At 39.4% G+C, this 24093-nt stretch overlaps 1 protein-coding gene across 3 annotated transcripts in view; it reads right to left on the reverse strand.

Annotated features, from left to right (window-relative positions):
• Positions 1 to 1137: 1137 nt before the first annotated feature.
• The window catches only part of Bbs7 (Bardet-Biedl syndrome 7), a 38385-nt gene continuing 15429 nt past the window's right edge, over positions 1138 to 24093 (reverse strand). The window contains exons 10-20 of one of the 3 annotated variants that reach the window (XM_059265239.1): positions 23261 to 23363; positions 20673 to 20865; positions 18814 to 18888; positions 16319 to 16384; positions 14135 to 14274; positions 7248 to 7412; positions 5074 to 5183; positions 4863 to 4966; positions 4613 to 4736; positions 2622 to 2767; positions 1138 to 1451 (exon numbers count right to left, since the gene is read on the reverse strand). In XM_059265239.1, coding sequence (XP_059121222.1) covers positions 2634 to 2767; positions 4613 to 4736; positions 4863 to 4966; positions 5074 to 5183; positions 7248 to 7412; positions 14135 to 14274; positions 16319 to 16384; positions 18814 to 18888; positions 20673 to 20865; positions 23261 to 23363 — 1214 coding nt within the window. In that variant the 3' untranslated portion in view covers positions 1138 to 1451; positions 2622 to 2633. The remainder of the gene's footprint in view (positions 1452 to 2621; positions 2768 to 4612; positions 4737 to 4862; positions 4967 to 5073; positions 5184 to 7247; positions 7413 to 14134; positions 14275 to 16318; positions 16385 to 18813; positions 18889 to 20672; positions 20866 to 23260; positions 23364 to 24093) is intronic. The other 2 variants (XM_059265241.1, XM_059265240.1) reach the window with 2 other exon arrangements.

A 24093-nucleotide genomic window follows, 5' to 3' on the forward strand; every position in this document is an offset into this window, starting at 1 on the left:
TTCCCGCAGCGCGGGGTATCTGTAAGCCTGCGCTTCGCAGGATCCCGCCGGAGCAGCAGGGCGGAGCAGACAAGCCCTCCGGGCCTCGAAGTGACAGCGTTCTAGTCGGCTAACCCGAGTAACTACTTCCCTGGCCGCTGGGTGGTGCTTAGGAAGAGCGCACGGAACTCGGCTGAGCTGCTGCTCACTTAAGAGACACCCTACTAAAATACTTTTTCTTTTTCTCTCTAGGTGGTGCTGCCCATAGAACTCAAGGAACCTCTAATGCTTTTACTGTTTATTGTTGCATCACATCTCCACTATATATTTTTTGTTTGTTGTTTGTTTTTGAGACAGGGTTTAATAATGCAGTCTGGATTGTCCTGCAATTCAGACAGCCTGGGCGTGTGACACTATGCCCAGCATTCCAGTAAGCTTTTTTCTCCTCTGTAATAAAGATGTGATCAATTTAAAATGCCAACTTTGAGCTACTGTGGATAACCATTTAACGAAATGGTGTAGTACAAGAAAATCAAACGTTCGTTAATTTTGCTTTTCCTTGGTTGTGACATCCAACAAATAGCACACCATGAAGTCCCACGAATCCAAATAAATACTACATTTAGAAATGAAGTGCATGGTGATGCATACGTTTAATCCCAGAGCTTCGGATCTCTTGAGTTCAAGGCCAGCTAGGCCTACATAGCTAGTTTCAAACCAGATACATAGTAAGACACTGTCTCAAAAAAAAGTGTTCATATGAAAATTTCACAGGGGCCTGGGTGTCCCAAGAAAGCCTCCAGAAAATATAAGAAAAAAATAATATGGCTGGACAGTGGTGGCACACGCCTTTAATCCCAGCACTGGTGAGGCAGAGCCAGGCGGATCTCTGTGAGTTCAAGGCCAGCCTGGTCTACAGAGCGAGATCTAGGACAGGCACCAAAACTACACTGAGGAACCCTGTCTCGAAAAAACAACAACAACAAAAAAAATAAAAAAATAATAATATGACTTTATTAAAGACCCAACATATGTGCCTTATATGTTTGCATTTAATGTTTAAGAATTGTACATAAAATATAACAAAATGTAATTATCGTTCTGAAAAATTCATAACTCTATCCTTTGAAAATAAAAGACAGCTATTTCCCATTATAATATTTTTTCCTGTGAATGAATAAAACTTCTGTTGCTTGAAAGTCTTCTTCCCCCCAACACCCACCCCCCAGAACATATAATAAAAAGGAGTTTGGTGGATACTAGCATAGGAAAATCTTAGATGCCATCACTCTTCCCTGAACACTTTAAAGCTCCACTGGTTACATCTGGACATCCAGAGAGCCCTCCAGTCTGAGCAAGTCCTGCTTACTTCTCTGGCCACAGTCTACAGCACTAAGCTAAGTATTTCACAGCCTGCAGGAGGATGACGTCACCAAGTAAGAGAGAAATGGGGTGTGAATCCATTCCAAATCCTAGGAAACAAACAAACAAACAAACATGTTATTTCCACCTCATAATAACACAGAGGAATGGGGTACACATATAAGCTTGCCCCAGCCTTCTAAGATACTAGCATGGCCTCTTCCTCTCTTCAGCTTCACTTACATGGTTGATGAGTTTACACAACAGCCAGGAACATCAAGGAATGTGATACATAATGGGAAAATACATTATGAAACATGAAGTCTGTACACTTTAAGTGTATTTTATAAAAATTATATATTTTATTTTCCAATTCTCAATTTAGAAATTAAAATACCACTTGGAAAAAAGTCATTAATAGCTCTTAAAATCATTCTACTTATGTTTGTTTCTCTTGATTTTTTTTTTTTCTGAGACAGGGTTTTTCTTCATAGCCCTGGCTGTCCTGGAACTCACTTTGTAGACCAGGCTGGCCCCGAACTCACAGAGATACCCCTGTGTCTGCCTCCCGACCCTACCCACCCCCACCTCGCTTGTTTAGATTTTTGAGACAGGGTCTTCTGCTATAGCCCAGGCTGGCTTGGACCTTCCTATGTTACATAGCCTGTCCTTGATCTCACAGTAATCCTCTCTCCTCAGTCTTCTGAGTGCCAAGAATCCAGGCATTAGCCATCACACCCAGTTCCATTTGTGCTTTAGAAATAAAATTCTCCTCATTAAACAATTTTGATAAATAGTAGCGTCACTTAGTTATCACATCACAGATGTTCTATGTGTTGAGAGTGGTTCTTAGTTATCACATCACAGATGTTCTATGTGTTGAGAGTGGCTCTTAGTTATCACATCATAGATGTTCTATGTGTTGAGAGTGGTTCTTAGTTATCACATCACAGATGTTCTATGTGTTGAGAGTGGTTCTTAGTTATCACATCACAGATGTTCTATGTGTTGAGAGTGGTTCTTAGTTATCACATCACAGATGTTCTATGTGTTGAGAGTGGTTCTTAGTTATCACATCACAGATGTTCTATGTGTTGAGAGTGGTTCTTAGTTATCACATCACAGATGTTCTATGTGTTGAGAGTGGTTCTTAGTTATTACATCACAGATGTTCTATGTGTTGAGAGTGGTTCTTAGTTATTACATCACAGATGTTCTATGTGTTGAGAGTGGTTCTTCCTCACCACTTTTTGTCGAGCAGGATGCACTGCAGGCCCTACCTTGTTTATCTTTCATGCTGCATCAAAGAAAGAAATCAATGCGTTCTGGTCATAGCTGTCAAGAATCTCCAGTAGAACAGGTACTTTGGTTTTTACATTAGTGCCTTTGAACTTAAATTTATCTATGAAAAGATCAGTAATCATACCTATAAAGAAAAATGTTATTTCCTGTCATTGATTAGTTCTTTAACATTGCAGTTAATACTCTATAATCACTGGAAATTCCATTATTCAACATATACAAGCCTTGAAAATGTTGTCCTTTAAAAAAATAAATGTGTATGTAGGGAGGGTTTTAAGCAACTTTCAAGACATAAATATTTAATAACCTTCCTAACAACTGGTAAAAACTGCTGATTCGGACAATCTACGGCTGGCCTTTTTTTTTTTTCATGCAATAGTCAACTTTACTCAGAGCATCGGACAATTTATCCTCTGAGGATTAAGAGGAGTCACATGAGTAAACTGTACAATCACAAAGACAAGCTGCATGTGGCAAAAACATTTTTCCATAGAGGCATATAAACAAATAACAACAGCCAGTTGTAATAAATAATCTAAAGTGAACTCTCTTATCTGCTACACCTGGGAGGGGCATGAAAACACATTCCAAGAATATTTCTGTGTTTTTGAAGAAACTGAGGTGCTGGCCATTTTGAATCCCAAGCCTCAACTGACCTACAATAGTCCACCTATGGGTTTACTGGGTTCATAGGTCAGGGGCAAATTATTTCACCTCTATGAGTTTTCCAGATATTAAACATGGATAGTTCAAGTTGTCAATCATTTATACAAGACCCCTGAGACAAGTATATTTTAGGAATAGAAAAAAGAGAAAAAGAATATACCATGAGTAGTACTGATTAAATGGGACTGAGTAACAACATCTGATATCAAAATGGCAATACTTTTGCAATAAAATATATAGGTGAATATATTTTTTGCACTAAGTGGAATAAAAAAAGATTAGAAATAACTTCATGTCAGTTTAAATCAGATTTTATCATGAAATCAATCAGAGTAAGGCACATTTTGCTGGCAAATGATTTACAAAAGTAAAGCTTTTGTTTTCAAAGCTGCTTTCTGGATTTTGGAATCACAGATAAAAGATGACAGATCTGCAACACCACCACTTAAGGATATTGTAAAAGAGAACCTGTGCTTGCCATACAGTGAACATTAAAACAGTATTATTGTTCATTGGGAGAAAGTCTGCAGGCCAGTGGACCAGTGTGGACTGCTGATAACACAGGACAGTAGCACAGAGCAGAAGGTACACGTTTCAGAGAGAAGGGCCTAATGCAGGCTTCGCCACCAGCTAGGTATGTGATGGCAAACTTCACTCTCATGTTTCAGCTAAAGAATAGTGAAAATGAAGATAAAAATCATCTACCTTGTAGAGCTGTTGCAACCATTAAAAATATTATGGGAGACAGTGTAGTGTCTACATACAGTGGGTATAACAGAAGGACTGCTCATAAACCTTTTTCTCGGTCTGATCCTTCCTTCTTCCCTCCCTCCATCTCTGCCATCCCTTCCCTTCATCTTTTCTCTTTCTTTCAATATAATCTGTAACATACCCAATTCCTCAGCACTAAAGCAAAACAAGTTTTAAATTGTAAATGTAAACATCACATAAATATCCCTATTAAGTCTTGCTTGAATAGATTAAATGGCTGCATTTTTACAACAGAACCGGAAAATCGTCTGTGTGAAACAGTGTGGATGTCTAGGCTTTGTGAATTGAAACACTTCTTCACTGTACACATATATGTTCACAGTATAATTCCACTTTCATATTTACTTGCATTTTTAAAGTAAAGAAGGTTAAGATGTAAGGCTACCTTGGCCAAATACAGAAATACTTTGTACAATAAACTGGCTGACACAGGCTCATAACTGCTACAATCTCTGCCCAGCTCCTTTTAGAACTCTGGCAAACAAACTGCCGCAAAGAAGTACAATAAGTTACACTAGAAAGGTCCGCTCACCATAGAGTCTTTCAAGATGTGCAGGCTGCTTTTTGTATTCTTCTTGTAGGTGATCTGCCTCTTCTAGAATACATCGATATTCTGGAATCAGAAAGTTCGTATTTCCCTCATGAACCTGCAATTCCTTATTTAAAAAAAAAAAAATAGAAGCACCTTAATGATCAAATTTTAATCTAGTATAACATTAAAGTATTTTAAACTAGAAAACCCAGTGCTAATAACCATGCTCATAATTGATGTACATCCTTACCTTTAAGGCATCAATTAACTGCACTTTCTTAGCCAGAAGCAACTGATACTCCAGCTTTGGGTGGATTAGCTTTAAGGTATGCTTGACTGAGACTTCATTAATCTCTAGAAGAAGTTGGTCAAGCACAGTTAGTTAAGTCACTTTTGTGAGAAACATTGCTATTATAACAACTGTAAAAAATTGGGATAAATGAATGATTTTCCTTTTTTACCGTATGATATGTTGAGGTTAATTTTCCTTTTTGTAGCTTCCTTAGAAAGTACATCTTTTAGGATGGATATTGTAGAAATGTTGTCAGATTTAAAAACTCCTTCTCCTTTTCTACAAAATCAATATATTTTTAAAAGAAAAGCTGTAGGAGCAAGTGGTCCTATAAATACATATTTAGTTTAGTTTAGTGTTTAGTTTAAATTTCATTTGACTTTACATGATCTGTGTATATCATTAACATAAAGCATACTTAAACATGTACTCTGTCCTTTTTCATACCAATGCAGCTTCTGAATTCAAAACTAAATATCCTATTACACACGATCCTCTTAAGATGAGAATGTTTAAGTACTTCATTTAAAACTGTTTTCTTTGTGGACATTAATATTGACAATAGCTAACCTCATATATAAAATGTATTTAGAATTGCTTATTTATACACACACACACGTAAGTACATTTTTCTTTAATGTAATCACACAAATAAATTATAGTATTACTGTATGCTTTATCCTTAAATAAATCTGGTATCCAACCTGAAAGAGAGACACCTGTTGTTTTTTAAGGATTACCGTCACTACTTACGACCCCAGGGCCCTTAGTTCTCTTTAGGAAACCCGACTTCCCATGCCAGGAAAAATGGAGTACACTTGTAACCCCAGGAATTAGAACATCCCACCAAGGACAAGGAAAATGAATATGGTTCTAAATATTCAGAACCAAGAAAATGCATTGCAAACAGCAAGGGAGGATCTTCAAGTCACATAGAAAGTCCACACTGCACTTTCAGAAATTTGGGACACAATGAAAATCTCAAATCTAAAAATCATAGAAATTAAGAAATTCTTTTTTAAAGACATAGAAAACAGTCTCAACAACTTCACAGCAGAAAATTTCCCTAAGTTAGACAAGAAATGGCTATGCAGATATGGAGGCAGTTAGGACGCCAGACAGACAGGGCCAGAAATGAACTGCCCCTTGTCATTATAGCCAAACCACTAAATATTCAGAACCAAGAAAATGCATTGCAAACAGCAAGGGAGGATCTTCAAGTCACATAGAAAGGCAGGCTGGTCAACAACAGCAGGATTTTCAAGAGATGCTTTAAAAAGCTAGAAAACTTTTTCGAGTTTTAAGAGAATAACTGTTAACCCAGACTACTACTCCCAACAAAGCTATCATTTTTCCATTATAAAAATAACTCACGACCAGGAAGCCAACTCACAGGAGACACTTGAAGGAACTCTCTGACTGAAGAAAAAGACAAAGGCATCCAGGGGGCCACAAGGAAAGAATAAACCACTCGAGTAATAATAGTTAAGCAGGAGAGAACAGGAAAACACCAGAATACTGCAAAATCAGCAAAGAAACCAGAATACTGCAAAATCAACAAAGAACAGGCAATAATACAGAATTTTCAGCTATAAACCAAAATACTAATGCTCTCAATTTTCCATTCAGCAGTCACAGACTAGCAGGAGGGACCTAAGGGTAGGACCTATCTACCTGTTGTCTCTAAAGCCCACACCTTGCCATCAAAGACAGAGGCTACTGTACGGTGAGATGAAGGAAAAACTTATCCCAAGCAAATGAGGTAACAAAGAAGCAGGTGTCACTATTCTGAAATCTGACAAAATAGACTTTAAACCAAACTAGTCAGAAAAGATTTAAAAAAATTAACTTCATTTTGATTAAAGGAACAATCTGTCAAGAGGACATTACAATTCTAAACATACGTGAACTGAACATGGGTCCATTCTGTCTCGCCAAACAAATACTAATAGAGGTAAAGTCACAGGTTAGTCCAACACAATAATCACAGGAGACTTCAATGCCCCATTCTCATTGATTGGTAGATCATCAGGGCAAAAAAAATAGAGACATCTTAAATGACATCATAGATTTAATGGGTTTAACAGATATCTAAAAACTGTAGGAAATTATATTTATAATTCAAATATTACTATAGATTTTATAGACATATTATTACTGAAAAATATTAATCTTTGCATATTCATTTTTACTAATAAAATTACACTCAATTCTATTTAATAGCTTCTGTTGAACATTACAGATTTTTAATTACATTATTTTGAAATTATTCCTGTTTTAAAACAAATTAAAACTTTGCTGTTTTATATTACCATTTGATAGTAGGTAATAAATTTGATTTACCTGTATATGCACTCAAGTTGTGTATCCAGAAAGGTATTCTGAAAGTAAAATGTTGCACATTCTCCTGCTGGAGGCTTTTCAGGAACTTCAGGCAAGCAGAACACTACCCAGGAGTGAACTTCAGCGAAGCTGAACTGGCCTATTAGAGTTAATGTATTCATGGGTCTGCAATTTAGCAGTAGAGACATGCATTTGTGTGGGGATCCATGAAAAGACTATACACATACATTTATAAGCAGAATTTCAAATACAGCTAAACACTTTATTTTATTAACTTTAAAATTTTTATACAGGGGCTATGTAGCCCAGAAACTCACCACATACACCAGGCTAACCTCAAATGCTGTCAATCTTGCCTGAGTCTCCCAAGTGCTAGAATTACAGGTGTGTGCTACCACTCTCAGCTTTATATAAATACTTCTAAAAAGAAGTGTTATGAAATTAATCTTACACATCAATCAAATGAACATTTTAATTTTACAGATAAAAATCTGAATGCTTGTCTATACCTATAATTGTTTTTGCTAAGTGCCTTATAGTTAGGCGATATGAAAAACTGTTTTGTTCATCACAACATGCTTTATAAACTAAATTGAGGTTATTCAGGTAGATTTGCTTGTTTGAAAATTCATGCATTATTTGTATGACATAGACTACAAAATATACATGAATCACCTCAGGGAAATAATCAACATATTGTAAACCTTAACAGCTGGGCTTGAGGTGGGGTAGGCACGGATCTGAATCCTTACTCTCGACCAGCTGTGTCCCAGAGACAAGTTAGAAAACAGTACCTTCTATCTCGCATGGATTTAGTTAAACAGCTTTATAAATTATTATAATAAAGTAAGGGAGAGATTCTAAAATAAATCAGTCTGGAGTGGTGGCTCACATATGTAATCTCAGCACTCAGGAGGCTGAGGCAGGAGGATTTGAACTCAAAGCCAGCCTGGACTACAAAGTATGAACCTGTCTTAACATAATTATCAATCACTCAACCAAAAAGTTTAAGACACAAATGGGTGTTTATAAAAAGCTGAGGAAGCGCACAGAAGGGAGTGTTCACAAGGAATTTCAGTGGGATCAGAATCAAGTTAGGAATCAAAAGCTAGACGGGACTTGTGAGGTCTGCTCGAGCAAGCCTCTCATATGCAGATTAAAAACCTACAACCCAGAGAAATAACCAATCACTTAGGAACATAATACAACCCAAGCCTCTGCCAATGTTGCTGTTCCTTCCCTGTTAGTGCTGAGCCCACTAACCTTAACCTTGACTTGTAAGCAAAAAATGCAACCAAAAGGAATATTTCTCAGCCATACATCTTTAATTCTAGCTATTTGGAAGGCTACTACAGGAGGATTGCAAGTTTAAGACTAGCGTGGGCTACTTAGTAAGATCCTGCCTCAAAATAAAAGATACAAAAATGTCTTGCGATACAGCTCTACAATAGATTGTCTGCCATACAGGAGGCCCTAGGTTTAATATAAAACAGAAAAAATGGACAAAAATGAATTCTTTTTAATGTTTCCCAGAAAATTTCCTAAGAAAACTTCCCCCTTGTATCTTATTCTAATTATACAACCTTTGATGTGCAAGCTGCATTACAAAGAACATGGGCCTTGGCTTCTAACCACAGCTCTGGTACTTGTATCAAAAAGTGGGCTACTTTTCCAAGCCTCTACTTCCCATTTACAAAACAGAGATCTACCTGTCTTGCTTTAAGAATCAAGAGTACTTGTGGGCATGACATGGCTGTTGTTTGCTCGAACTGACAGTAGTCACGGTAACCTACACAAGACTGGGCCATCTATATCATGTCACAGAACAAGGAGGTGCTCAGGGGCCCCAACTCTCCCTAAGGATACACAAAAAGTTAAAGCTTCATGAGGAAGGTGCCCATGTTCTGTGAACAACTCTAGAGAACTTAGCTGGCTCCCACACAAAGACATTGAAGGAGATGGGGACAGGAGGTGGGCAACTGGGGAGGGCAGGAGAGAATATAATTAAAATACATTAGGATCATGTAAAAAATTTCATAATAAACCAATTATTATGTAAAAGTAATATCTGCTAATAAAACATTTTAAAATATATAAGCACCTGGCAAAATACACGTCACAAAATATTACATTGCTGTTTATCTCTTTCCTTTCCATTTTTCTTTTTTTGTTTTTTGTTTTTGGTTTTTTTCTAGAGAGGGTTTCTCTGTGTAGTTTTGGTACCTGTCCTGGATCTCGCTCTGTAGACCAGGCTGTCCTCGAACTCACAGAGATCCACCTGGCTCTGCCTCCCGAGTGCTGGGATTAAAGGCATGCACCAGAGCCCGGCCCTTTCCATTTTCTTTTGCTTAATCCTGGGGTGATATTCTATTTGTGCTCTAACAAAACTTATCTGGGGATCAGAGGACAAAGCCAGCTACTAGAGTAGACAGAGGCCAGGCAGTGGTGGCATACACACACACACACACACACACACACACACACACACACGCCTTTTATTTATTTATTTATTTATTTATTTATTTATTTATTTATTTATTTATTTAATGCCGAATACTGTTTATTGAAGGAGGGAAGAGGTCTTAAATACAGGTTTACAGCACAATGGGAGAACCCCGGAGGGCAGATGTTCGCTACAGATGTTTTACAATCTTGCATCTAAGCTGTTAACGGCCATTATGCAGGATACACAGACAAGGAACTCCCCTTAAGCGCGCACACACACACACACACACACACACACACACACACACACACACATACACAAACACACACACACACACACACACACACACACACACACACACACACACACACCTTTAATCCTATCACTTGGAGGCAGAGATCTGTCTAGATCTCTGTGAGTTCAAGGCCACACTGGGAACAGAGCCAGGCGTGGAGGCACACACCCTTAATCCCAGGACTTGAGATCTCATGATTTGCTTGGGAAGGACACACGTCTTTAATCCCAGGAAGTGATGGCAGGAAGCAGAAAAGTGTATAAGACATGAGGACCAGGAATTAGAGGCTTTTAAGCAGTTCAGCTGAGATCCCTTCTGCGAGAGGACTCAGAAGTTTTCAGTCTGAGGAAACGGGATCAGCTGAGGAGTTGGAGAGGTGAGGTTGGCTGTGGCTTGTTCTATCCCTCTGATCTTTCAGCTTTCACCCCAATATCTGGCTCCAGGTTTTTGTTTTTATTAATAAGACCTTTAGCAATTTGTGTTACATAATCCCACGTTATCTCGTCCCCCTCCCCCCCCCAAAAAAAAACTATCAGCATTAAGATGCTTACATTAGAAATATCAGGAACTATCACAGTTGACTACTCTACATCTACTACTTGAGGTGCAAGAGAAGGGAATATGATGCTGAGCTTAACACAATGCAGGCTGTTCATAGGGAACCACTGTGCTGTCTAAATGCTAAACACTATCTGCTCATGACAGGTGCTTAAGAAAACTGCTACTTCAGTGATCTCAGAATGGCAACAGATGACAGGGCAGTCAAACTCAACACAGCTTCTAAAATAAGGCAAAGTGTCTTGTGTTTATTAGAAATATTAAAGCCAATTATTAAATTAAAGCTAATTATTAAACATTTAAGTTAAAATAACTTTTAATTTTTAAATGTTGACACAACTACCAGACACAATGTAATATTATTTAGCTGTTAAGAAAAATGGAATTGTGAAATTTGCAGGTAAATGGATGGAGCCAGAAACAATCATCCTGAGTGAGGTACCCACCCAAAAAGACAATCATTACATGTTTTCTCTCATATGTGTGTGTTCACTTTTATGCTTTAGATACGTGTGTTTCCTTTAGAATACCCACAGAGGTTAGGTGGCTAGTAAGGGACCAGGGAGGAGGAGGGGATCTTCAAAGGAAGGTTGAAATAAAATACAGTGTTATATAGGAAAAAAGGGGATTAGAACAGGAGGACTAAGTGGGGTGGGGGAGGATGGGAGGATAGAGTACAAGAGGGAATATGGAGAATATGGATAACTAACACTAAAGGCCTTTTGAAAAAGCCATATGGGACTTACTACTGTAGACACTTCCTAACACACACACACACACACACACACACACACACACACACAAAAGCTTAAATGGGCGATGCAATACCCCAATTAGACATAATATGCTACCAAATAAAATCCCCAGTACCAGGAATGGATTTCATCTTTTTGAGTTGTTGGCTTAGTGGGATCCCATACATTGCACTCCCACCCCAAGCATAACAGAGTATTACCAATGCTATTGATTATCTTTCACAACTTGATAGACCCTATTACTGAAGATGCCATCTATTTATGTTATAAAACAAGCAGAAATCTAGCTGGCATTCAACTAGTAGCTTGGTCCCTACTGGTTTGTGTTTATAGTGCTGGAAGGTGTTATACATGCTCCTGGGAGAGAGAAGAAATCATCAGTCTCAGCAGCCCCAAACGCGTGCGCTACAATAATGAACTGCCTGCGGGTACAATAATGAACTGCCTGCGGGACATGCCCACTGCTGCAATGGCGGCACACACGTTATGGGGGTAGCCAACCTTTTTAAAAACCGGCTTTGCTGGGCGGTGGTGGCGCACGCCTTTAATCCCAGCACTCAGGAGGCAGAGCCAGGTGGATCTCTGTGAGTTCGAGGCCAGCCTGGGCTACCAAGTGTGTTCCAGGAGAGGTGCAAAGCTACACAGAGAAACCCTGTCTCAAAAAATAAAATAAAATAAAATAAAATAAAATAAAATAAAATAAAATAAAATAAAAATAAAAACCGGCTTTATGGCCCACTCCATGAGACGGAACCCATACCTGACACTGTCAATGAGGCTAAGAACCTGGGTTAGAAAGGCTAATGGGTCCTAGAGGAACCAATGATTATTATTCTGCTAAAGAAACATAGCAATAAAACAACTCCTAACGGCCTATTTATTCCCATACATCAGTGCATTGCTCAATCCTCATCAGAAAAGCTTTTTTTTTTTTTTTTTTTTTTTTTTCAGTGGATGTTAATTAATGGGAGTGATGACCTCAGGGCAAGATCTCACCCAGCTAAATTTTTAATTAAAAGTAACTAAAGAGAATGGGAATTTAAGAAAAGCTTAAAGCTGGATGTGGTGGTGCACACCTTCCTTTAATCTCAGCGCTGGGAGGCAGAGGCTGGCAGATCTCTGAGTCTGAGGCCAGCCTGGGCTACAGAGCAAGTTCAAGGATAGCCAAACTTAACCACCAAGGTAACCTTGGAAAACAGAAAGCTGGTGAAGATGTAATTGAACAAGGAGGCCATGTTCCAGCACCAGCAAACAGCAGAACTTGGCCACATGGTTCTGACTTTAGAGTCAAGGATACAGAAAGGCATTGTGGAACCTGCCTCTGTGACTAAGAAAAGCCACTGAGGCCAGGCATGTGTCAGGGGTGTCCCTGAACGAAGCCCAGAGAAGCCACTGTGTGAAGCTGGGAAGGAGAAGCCAGGATTGCTTTGGAGACCTCAAGACATTAGAGATGCCAGAGTTGTGTAATATCTGCCATGACTGCTAACAGGGAGTGGAATCAGTCCAAGAGAGAGAAGCGTGTTGCAGTCAACAAAGCTGAAAGGAGTTGGAGATCTGAAGAGTGTTTTGATATCAGACATGGAGATGCAGAGTTTGGAGTTTTGGAACGGTAATGCATATCCTGGGCCATTATACGTTGAAAGTATGTGATGTTTTTTTATTTTGATTTTTATAGGGGATTACAATTAGGAGATTGCATGAATTTCAGAAGAGGCTTTGGACTTTTGAACTGTTGAGACTGTTATAGACTATAGGGACTTTTGAAGTTGGACTGGAAGCATTTTTACATTATCATATGGCTACAAGCTTTTGGGGACCAGGGAGTAGAATGTGACGGTCTGAAAAAAAATGGCTCCCAAAATGAGTGGCACTATTAGGAGGTGTGGCTTTATTGGAGTAGGTGTGGTCTTATTGGAGGAAATGTGTCACTGTGGAAGCAGGCTTTGAGTTTCCTTTGGTTCAAGATTTAGAATTCTCCAGAACCATGTCTGCCTGCATGCCGCCATATTCCCAGGTGCCATGCTCCCTGCCATGATGATAACGGACTGAATCACTGAAACTGTAAGCTACCACCACAATTAAATGTTTTTCCTTTATAAGAGATGCTGTGGTCATTGTGTCTCTTCACAGCAATAGAAACCCTGACTATCAACCAAACACCAGGTGGCCCCATGCTCTGGAGTAGTCTGTCAAGACAAACTAGACTCTACGTTCACTTGCTTTTTGTTGTTTTAAGAGAGAGAAAGTACATGAAGTTTGGTGGATAGGGAGTTGGAGGAAGATTTGAGAGGAAGTTAGGAGAAAGGAAAATATGACCAAAATATATTGTATGAAATCCTCAAAGAATAAATAAAACATCTAAATAGGAAAAATGAAAATATTAAATTTTGTAAAAAGTCTTTTTTGTTGTTATTGTTTTGTTTTCCAGACAGGGTTTCTCTGTGTAGCCCTGGCTGGCCTTGAACTCACAGAGATCCACCTCTCTCTGCCTCCAGTCCTGGGATTAAAGGTGTGTGCCACTACTACCCAGCTGTGAAAAGTCTTAAAAATAAAAATAAGTAAATAAATAAATAAATAAAAGTAGCCATGAGTTGGTGAGGTGGTTCAGCAGGTAAAAACACTTCCTGTTAAACCTGACAACCTGAATTCAATCCCTAAGACTCACGAAGTGAAGAGAGGGTGCCAACTCCCACCATGGCACCCGTGCACCCACATACAATACATGCAAACACATACAGACATAGAGTAAATGAGATGTAACAAAAAAAATAAAAGCAGGCTTGTCTGAATAACGTAATAATTTAAAAACACAGCACTCTCCCCCACGCCCTACCTGTCGTGGTCAATAAAGTGAGTTCTCTGATGGAGTGAGAGCGGTTTGATGTGGTACTGGCGAACCTGACAGGTTTTTGGTTGAATTCTCGGAGTCACATATGCCTGAAGTGTGCCATACTGGCCTTCAATTGAGCGAATCTGATAGCATAAAAAAGTAGAAGTCACCAGCATAAATATATTTTCAGATGTTCACTTAGGTATCAAATACTTAAGTCCAATCTTTCCTGGACTATTCGGAGGGATACAAAACATCTAACAAACACTTCTGTTACACGAGTGTAGGAAAACTTTAAACGATCCTGACAGCCTTTAAATGACCACCCTCTAAGTGATCACCATCATGTATGTTCAGTTGATCTGTCCCAGCTCATTGCTCCTATGCCATTTCAAGATAAGGCATCATTCTCAAACAAACCCTGCATAACTAAAAGATGAGTACATAATATACTAAAAGAATCACAGGAAAAATGGTTAAAAACTCGGCACTTTTGCCAAATAGAAAAATAAATTTTTGAAATAATTAAAACTAAATTAGAATACTTTACTTTCTCAGACTTGGGGATTACACAGAGGTATTGTTACAAATCTGTTCATAGAAATAGATGTTTCCAGGAAGTAAGTAGAGAAGCATATTATAAACCAATCACACCCAGACTGGGAAATCCTTCATTTCAGATGTCTGGAACACAGCTGGTTGGAGCTGGTGAGAGGTCAGACACCAGGAATGATGTACTAAACTGCAGAGATTTCACTCAGAGCAGTGCTGGAGGTGTGCAGCCTCTTCTGCCTGCCCTGCCACAACTCCAATAACTCTGCTATATGGAGACTATAAATGGATAAATATGCAAAAATGAATCTGCAGAATTTACACATTATATTTCATAATAATAATTATTGTCAAATTTTGTTTGAAAATAGTATTATAGTTACATCTTTTTTTAAAAAAGAGCACTCATCTTTTTGTTTGTTTGTTTGTTTGTTTGTTTGTTTTTTCAAGACAGGGTTTCTCTGTGTAGCCCTGGCTGTCCTGGAACTTGTTCTGTCAACCAGGCTGGCCTCGAACTCAGAGATCTTCCTGCCTCTGCCTCCCAAGTGCTGGGATTAAAGGCATGAGCCACCATGTCCTGGTTTAGCACTCATCTCTTAAATATGATGAAATACTTACAAATGAAATATAAATACATTGTATTTGCTTCAAAGTGATTTTAGGTGGCAAGATTGCCATGGTTGATCAGCATACTTAGAATTTCCATAACAGAACCAGCAAAGCTGGGCATGGTGGCACACATTTGTAATCCCAGCACTTGGGAGGCTAACCGCCAAAGTTCAGGTTCAGCCTGATAAGACTGATAAGTAAGACCAGATCTCATCCCCACCACCCTTCTCCCTGACAAAATGAAAGAAAACTAGGGAAAAAAATTGTAGTTGGAAGAAGAGCAATATTTTTAGAGACGGTTACTGACTACAATTTTAGAGATGATTGAATACTAACAACAGATACAGAGGCCAGGATGAACTAAAACCCAACTGGTCATTTTGAAGGTGTTACTTCAAAATGATTCATTTCGCAGAGAATTTATATGCAGGGAAATGACATCACCTATAAGATACACCAAAGAAAAAGAAAGTTCAAACATTCAGAAATAAAGGTAATAAGGCAATAAGGCTGGAGAGATGGCTGAGTGGTTAAGAGCATGTATTGCTCTTCTAAAGGTCCTGAGTTCAGTTCCCAGCCACCCACATGTGAGGTGGCTCACAACTGCCCCAACTCTGCTCCAGGGCATCTAATGTCCTCTTCTGTTGTTTGAATTTTAGATGGTCTTTTAATAAAAAACTCAGAGCCAGATATCAGGGTGAAAGCTGAAAGATCAGAGAAGCGGAACAGCCAGCCACTAGTTCTTACCTCTATGAAATCCTTAGTCTAAAGGTGTGTGCCACCACTGCCTGACCTCTATGTCTAATCTAGTGGCTAGCTCTGTCCTCTGATCCTCAGGCAAGTTTATTAGGGTACACAATGTATCACCACACTCTTCTGGCCTTAGTGAGCACACACACACACACACACACACACACACACACACACACACACACAGTTAAAACCCAAAACTTATAAAAATTGTTCTTGAGCATCAAAAAATAAAAATATGATGGAAATAAAGGCAATTCCAACAGTTTTTTTTACCTTGAGCTCCAGCCTGGTGGTATTTGCCTGGCACCGGTAAGTGGCAAGAAGAAAGTTGTCGTTTGACTGGAAGAATTTAAAGTGTAGAAACAACAAACACCATCAATCATACTGTTTGCTATTTACTTGAACAACTATCACTAAAAAAATAAGGGCTTAGGAGGAGCAAAAGAGACAGTGAGAAGGGGCCATATGCTGAAAGTGATGTGTGGAGAGGATTATATTTGTCTTCCTACTTTTTAAAATATTTCAAATCTCCACAATAAGCATTCTTTCTTTCTTGAGAAGCCAGAGTCCTACAAACAATTTCTTTTCTTTTCTTTCTTTCTTTCTTTTTATTTATTTATTTATTTAGGTTTTTTGAGACAGGGTTTCCTTGGCTGATCTGGAACTCACTCTATAGATCAGGTTGGCTTTGAACTCACAGAGATCTGCCTGCCTCTGCCTCTGAGTGCTGAGATTAAAGGCGTTCGCCACTCCCCCTCCACCTCTCCCCACCCCCTTCCCCCGGCTAGAAACAAGTTTTAAATTAGCATAAAATAATCTTTTCAAATAATGCTACAGTGATGTAAATAAAGCAGGTTAGTTGCTTTTTGTTTAGGACAGGGCACCTTGTATCCCAGTGGCACAGCTACGTAACCAAGCCTACCCTAGAACTCCTGACCCTCCTGTTTGCTCCAGAGTGTTGAGGTCACAGGTATAAACCACCATGCCAGGTTAAGGGAGTGCCGGGCATGAGCCCCGGGCTTTGTTCATGCTAAGCAAGTGCTCTACCATCTGAGCTACATCCCTGGGCCCCACATGGGTTACTTTATCAGAGCAAATTCAGAATAAAAGTATTTAAATTTATACCTCTTGTTTCATTGGGGAGGTGTGAGACAAGGTAACCACTACATCCAAGGATAACCTTGAATTCCTACCACCTCCAAGTGCTGGGATTACAGGTGTGAGTCACAATGACCAGTAATTGGATTTGTTTTCATATAAGCAGGCTCTTTGTGTTTACTCACAAACAACGTATGACAAATCACGTATCAGTGACATGAATGATTTAATTTTTTTTCTCTTAACCAGAAGAAAATGCTTAGTATGAGATTATATTTAAAATAAGATCATCTGCTGGGTGTGGTAGTGCACAGCTCTAATCCCAGCACTCGGGAGGCAGAAGCAGACAGACCTGAACTATATAGAGGGTTTCAGCCAGCCCAGCCAGGTATTCAGTGAGATTCTGCCCCAAGCGGTAAAGAAATAAACAAAATTAGCCCATCATAACTTATATAACTATCTACTTTTTCTTAACCTGTTTTCAATTTTTTTTCTTGTTTTCCTTTGGTGGTTCTGGAGATCATATCCAGGACCTTACACATGCATTCTACCACTGAGTTACATCCCCATCCCTATTACTCCCTTTAAAAATAAGCACGTAACTACCTAATCTCTCCTATGGTCTGCCTTCTCTAGTACCTCTAATCTGGGCTTTACCTTGTCCCTAAATTCTCTTCAGGGGTCATACCTTGTTCTGAAACTGCCGTCTGCCAGTACTAAACAGAAGGAAGTGGTAGGGCAGGCATGTCCCCCAATCCTAGCACGATCTAATCACAGGTACTTCATAGAGAGTGAGGGCGCAACAAAAGGCCACCCAAGGATGGCTTTCTGTAAGCATCTAAGAAACCCAGAGTGTACCAGAAAGAACAGGAAGGAACAGATATGTACTAATAATGTAGGGAAGTGCAAAACTATAGCGTTTTCAAGAAAAACATTGAAGAACATTTTTGCCACAATAACTGTTTGTGAAAGGAGAGGTAGCACCATGTAGGGGTAAAACTGGGGATACAATTAAGAGCTGAAACACAGGAAGACTTCTATGCACAATGAAGATCTAGACCTCAGCCAGCAGGAAACAGGAATCTTTTTTTTTTTTTTTTTTTGGTTTTTCGAGACAGGGTTTCTCTGTAGTTTTGCGCCTTTCCTGGAACTCACTTTGTAGACCAGGCTGGCCTCAAACTCACAGAGATCCACCCGGCTCTGCCTCCCTAGTGCTGGGATTAAAGGCGTGCGCCACCACCGCCCGGTGGAAACAGGAATCTTTAATAGGATGTGAGAAACGATGTAGTGACATTTGTACTTTTCGAAGACCTCTCTAGTGGCATCGGCCAAGTCCTGCGGTGAGTGGCAAGACTTCAGGCAGAGAAGCTAAAGGGATAAGTTGTGTAGCAGGACACGAGAGGGCCAATGGTGAGTTAGCAGACAGGAAGCAGGATGAGTGCAGGGATGAGGGCTCAGGGCAGTCTAGGACAGGACCTAGGAGCATAGGGCAGGGCCTCAGGGTCAGGACATCTGAGGAGAGGGAAAGGACATAAGCAGACTGTACAAGAAAAGCCAGTAAGGGGATGGTGGAGACACCAATTTCAAACCCTGGCAGCACTTACAGACTTTACTCTAAACAGTGCAACAAAACCAAGACGTGAAGGGTTTTTTGTTTGTTTTTAACTTACCTCTGTGTCACAGCTGCTAAAGCTCACAACAGCAGAATTCTTATCCACATCAAGTAGATCTATTGGGACATCACTCTACCACAAATATTTAAAAACAAAAAAGGTTCAGAAGAAAACCTAAAGGTATACACAAAATGTGTACTCTGTCTGATTCTCCTTAGTTCTGGTTCATATCTTCAAATTTGAGAGTGTGAATGCTTTTAGTTTACACTTCTCCTTCCCGGGTGCCGTCTGAGACAAGCTCTCACCATGTACCCTCCACATGTAGACCAGGCTGGCCTTGAACTCACACAGATATGCCCACCTCTGCCTCTCCACTGCTTGGATTAAAGGAGCGCTTCACTCCTGGCTTCTCCATTTGTAAAAAGGGTCTCACCAGGAGTCTGGCCTTAAAACCTGGGTCCTCCTTAGGCTTTTGAGTGTGGGGTTATGGGTGTGCAACACCATGCTCAGCCAATGGTTTATATTTCTAGAAAGTAAGTTCAATAAAGAAAAATTTTTTTATGATCATCTATTCTTTAATATTTGGCTTATCAGAAATCAGAGAACAATCTCTCTTATCTCCTTAAAGAATAATCTTCCTGTTTTTGCTTTTATTAGTGAAAAGATGTTATCATGGGCTTTAATCATGAAGCTATTCTGATTATATCAATTATATGTGTGTAGTGTATGGGTATCTTCCTTGTCATTTCCCACCTTAGTTTTTGAGACAGAGTCTCCACTAATCCACTCAGCTAGACCAGACCAGCTAACCAGAAAGCTCCAGGGATTTACCTGTCTCTGCCTAGTGCTGGGACTACAGAGCCAGAGCCACCTGTGGACCAAACCCGAGTCCTAACGCTTGCGCGGCAAGCGCTTTGGCAACCGAATCGTCTCCCTAGCTGACAGCTTGCTTTTATCCAGCGGAATTTCATGTTACACAATCACATGGTCGCCTCAGGAGAGACGTTTCTAAGAGAAAAGTGCTGCTGCCCTGGGGTGCATGAGACTGGAGCTCCTAGTGTGGTTCAGTGTGGCAGCCTGTGAGCTAACACGATGAAAGAAGGCTTCCTCTATTTAATTAATAATCTGATTTCTTTATTGTATCTTTTGGGCAGATAAATTGTGTTCTTCCAACTTAATACCCTCCAATTTTTATGAGTTTTTCATCTAATAATTTTCCATCTATCCTTTTCTATTTCATGTCTATATTCCAATTTTAATAAATAAACCAAAAACAGTTGTGAGTTACCTATTAATACCCCTAAAATCACCCCTTGAGATTAGCTACTTTGCCTCTGGTCTACCTGGAATCTGCTGGGTTAATAAGTAAGATATCATCTTAGTATCTGGAGATTCAGAAAATGCTTTTACAAAGGACTAAATATAGACTCTTCCCAGCTTTTTTTTTTTTTTTTTTGAGGCAAGGTCTCAAACTTGTGGCAGTCCTCCTGTCTCAGCCTTGTGAGTGCTGCAATTACAGGCCAAGCCCTGGCACCTAGCATATACTGGAGTTTTCTAAGCCACATTAGGTTAAGATTCTCCCAGGAGGAGGCCAAAGAAGGAAATCTGTTGTCCTTTCTATTTCTCCTGGACACTGAAATTCACACATCTTTGGGTTATTGAGTATACAACAAATACAAGGTAAAGATATAACTCAAATAACCTATCAGTAAATTGACTACCTAACAGAAGATGAAGAATCTGTAAACATTTAAAATTACTGTCTAGAATTAAAAATGTTTGTTAATAATAAGGGCACATGACTGGTTTGCAAAAAACAAAAATAAAAACAAAACAAAGCCCCCCAACCCCCCCCAAAAAAACCCACAAAAAACTCAGATCTAGCTTAAAACGAAGAAGCTAGGCATTCTGCTTACCTGTATTAAGACATTATCTATTGCAGTCTGCACCTCTAAGACAAGGCTGTAGCTGGCATCATCTTTATTCAATGTGAACTTGTCATTTATACTAAATGAAGGAACTGTTGACTTCGCTTTGCTTGACTGTGAAGACTGTTGGTAGTTTTCTCTTTCCTGCAGTACCTTAAACTGCAGATGTTCTAACTCACTCCTGCAGGAAAATACACACAATCTTATCACCCACAGACACTCGAGACCCCCACAGTGTGCACAAACATGTGAGGTGTTTCCTTTTGAGAAGCCAGGCTTAGAGGCTGAGCTAGAACTGTTTCATATCAATAGGAACATGTTTGCGTCTATGACCACCAAATCATTCCACACCATTTATCAGTGATCCAAAAACCGAAACATCCACTCAGCCCAATTGCAATATTACTAATAGAGCTGTATCAAGACTGCGAATTACCAGCTCCACCCATGATCATGGCGACAGTTGTAGACGGCACTGATCACAAGAGAAGCTGACACAGTCGACCACACAGGAGACCTAACGAAAAAGACTAAAGCGTGCATCCAGTCACCATAAACTTCTCTATAAGTCAGCAGGGCAGACACACAAAATAGGGAGGAGGCTGCAGAATGTTCACGTTTGGAAGAGACAGGATGGTTAGGAACCAGTGGCACCACTGGAGTTCCATCAAACGTTGGAGCAGATTCTCTATGAGTGTTGTCAAGGGGTGTTTTGGTTAAGGGGAAAGGCTACATGCAAATGAAGTAACAGTACTGGGCAACATGAAAGTTAGCCCAAATTTAGGGGAAAGGTCTGAGAAGATTTAATGGGATGCATGCAATAAATCAAGGAAAATATTAATTTATCCAAGAAATATTTACTCATCAATATTATATATTTACCCCTGTGTTCTATGTGCTGAATGAACAAAAGAATATGTTTGTAACACAGCTTATATTCTATTGTGATAGAGAAGGGGAAGATTTGGTTATAAAAAAGGTATTTGGGGCTGGAGAGATGGCTCAGCTGTTAAGATCACTGGCTGCTCTTTCAGAGGACTTGAATTCAATTCCTAGCAACTACATGGCAGCTCACAACCCTAACTCCAGTTCCACGGGATCTGATACTCTCTTCTAGGTATACTGAGTTTCTAACATAGCAGTCAGTCACTAACTCTAGTTGGTATTTTTTTAAGAAGTATGTGTGTGGTATACATGTGTGTATACATGTCCACAGGCATGTGGATGCACTGTGTATGGGTGCATCTATGTGTGTGTGCATATGTGTGTGGAGGCCAGACGTTGGTGTAGGGCCTTCCTTGGTCACTCTCTACTTTACTTATTAAGGCAGGGTTTCTCATTGAACCTAGATTTGTAAATTGCTGTTAGTCTAGCTAGCTAGCTAGTAAATTCCAAGGGTCCCTCATCTGTCTCCTGAGTGTTGGGATTCTAGGCAGGCCACACCTGCCCAGCTCTTCATATGGGCACTGGGGATCTGAACTCTGGTCTTCATGGTTTCCTAGCAAATGAGTCATCTCACTATTTCCTTATTGCAGGAACTAGGATACCCTGAATAAATCTGGCATAATTAGCTTGTGTAATGCTTTCCTAATGCTCTTTATAAATAAGATCATTGAACTAGTACTTGTGGCATCTGTTGCCTTAAAAGTTCCTGTAGCCTTCAACTACCACCAAAACAGGTGAGTTCCCACTTCCCTAAGAAGTTAGCAAGGGGTGCCCAGTCAATACAAGGTTTATCAACTTCCATTTCCTTATTGTATGTGAGCATGAGGTCAACTTTTCACAGGGCATATCAAATTGAACGGGCCATGAAAGCAATGTCAGCATTGAAGTGAGTCAGCATTATTCAGGTCTAGCAAGAGAATTTGACAGATCAGAAGGATTCACAGGAACAGTCAACATCAGAGTGAATGAAAAAAAAAAATCTAGTAACTTCTGTTCATTTATTTGTAATGCACTGAAAAACAGAAGCAGACATTTTAACTACCTATAACTAAGTTAAAAAAAATGCAATTCTGGATCAGTAAATCAAGAGAGACCAATGCACCAAATGGGTGTGGTACAGCACACCTGGACCCAGCACCATGGAGGCAGAAACAAGAAAATCAGAAATTCAAGGTCATCTTCAGCTATAGAATGAGTTGGAGAGTAGCCTGGGCTATGAGAGACCTTGTTCCACAAAACAAAAACAAAAAGAATATCTGGGCTGTGGTGGCGTACATCTTTAATCCCAGTACTCGGGAAGCAGAGGCAGGCAGATCTCTGTGAGTTCAAGGCCAGCCTGGTCTACAGAACGAGATTCAGGACAAAACTACACAGAGAAACCCTGTCTCGAAAAACCAACCACCCAACCAAACAAACAAACCAAAACCCAAACAAACACAAAAAAAGAATAATGCATAGGGAAGGTATTTTTCAAACTCAAAAGATTAATCAACACTTACTGCTAATTTTCTTAAGTCTATAAACTTTCATGAGATGTACCATTCCGACCAATAAAATTAGCAAGTGAGCCTATGGGTAATATGAAGGGACAAGTGCAAACTTTGATGAGATGGAAACAGCAAAAATGTTACCGTAAAGAAGAAATTTTATTCTGCATTTCCTGGTTAAGTTTCAGCTCTTCTCCTGGTCCACTTTCCTTATGAGTGGGCTCTGTTGTCAACCCTGTAATCCAGCCTGTAAAGATGAGTTACAATCACACTTAGTACTGTGTGTAAAAGCTGGTAACAGAACCCCCAATTACACTCCCCTCTGTCCACCATCATCAACCTAACTTAGCCCTACAGTTTCTTAGAAAATGGAACAAAGAATTCAAACTAAATAATATTCACATCATAAAGGAAGTACTTAAGCATTTCATGACACTACTTTTTCCTTGAAGTGCTACAATCTTTCTATTCTTAAAAACCTCAGTTTTCAAGTATGGTATAAGTATGGTATTCAAGTATGGTATTAAGTTGCTATCATATTACAGCAAATTCAAAAGTAGCTGAAAAATCAGAATTGGCTGTTACTAATTATTGTCATTGAAATTCTGCACTCAAAAGACTACTATGAAAATACAAAAACTAGCTCTTTAAAATTATATTTTATAAGAAATGCATTAGGCCAAAATGTAGTCTCAATTTTAGCAAATACTTCTCTTTAAATTGAAGAATATAATTTAATTTACTAGAGACAGGCAAAGCACTCTTCAAAATATCTAATGTTAGATCCAACACAGGGGCCCTACACATTTGAGGTAATAAAACCACTGAGCTATGTCCCCAGCCATTTTCCTTATTTTTTAAAATATTACATTTATTTAGACAGGTGGCAGGGGGCGAGGGTAAATATGCCAGGGCACATGAGTGAAAGAAGTCATACAATTTTGCAGAAATTGGTTCTTTCCCTCTCCCACATGGAA

This window comes from Peromyscus eremicus, chromosome 6 (genome assembly GCF_949786415.1).
Source record: "Peromyscus eremicus chromosome 6, PerEre_H2_v1, whole genome shotgun sequence".
Lineage (NCBI taxonomy): Eukaryota > Metazoa > Chordata > Mammalia > Rodentia > Cricetidae > Peromyscus > Peromyscus eremicus.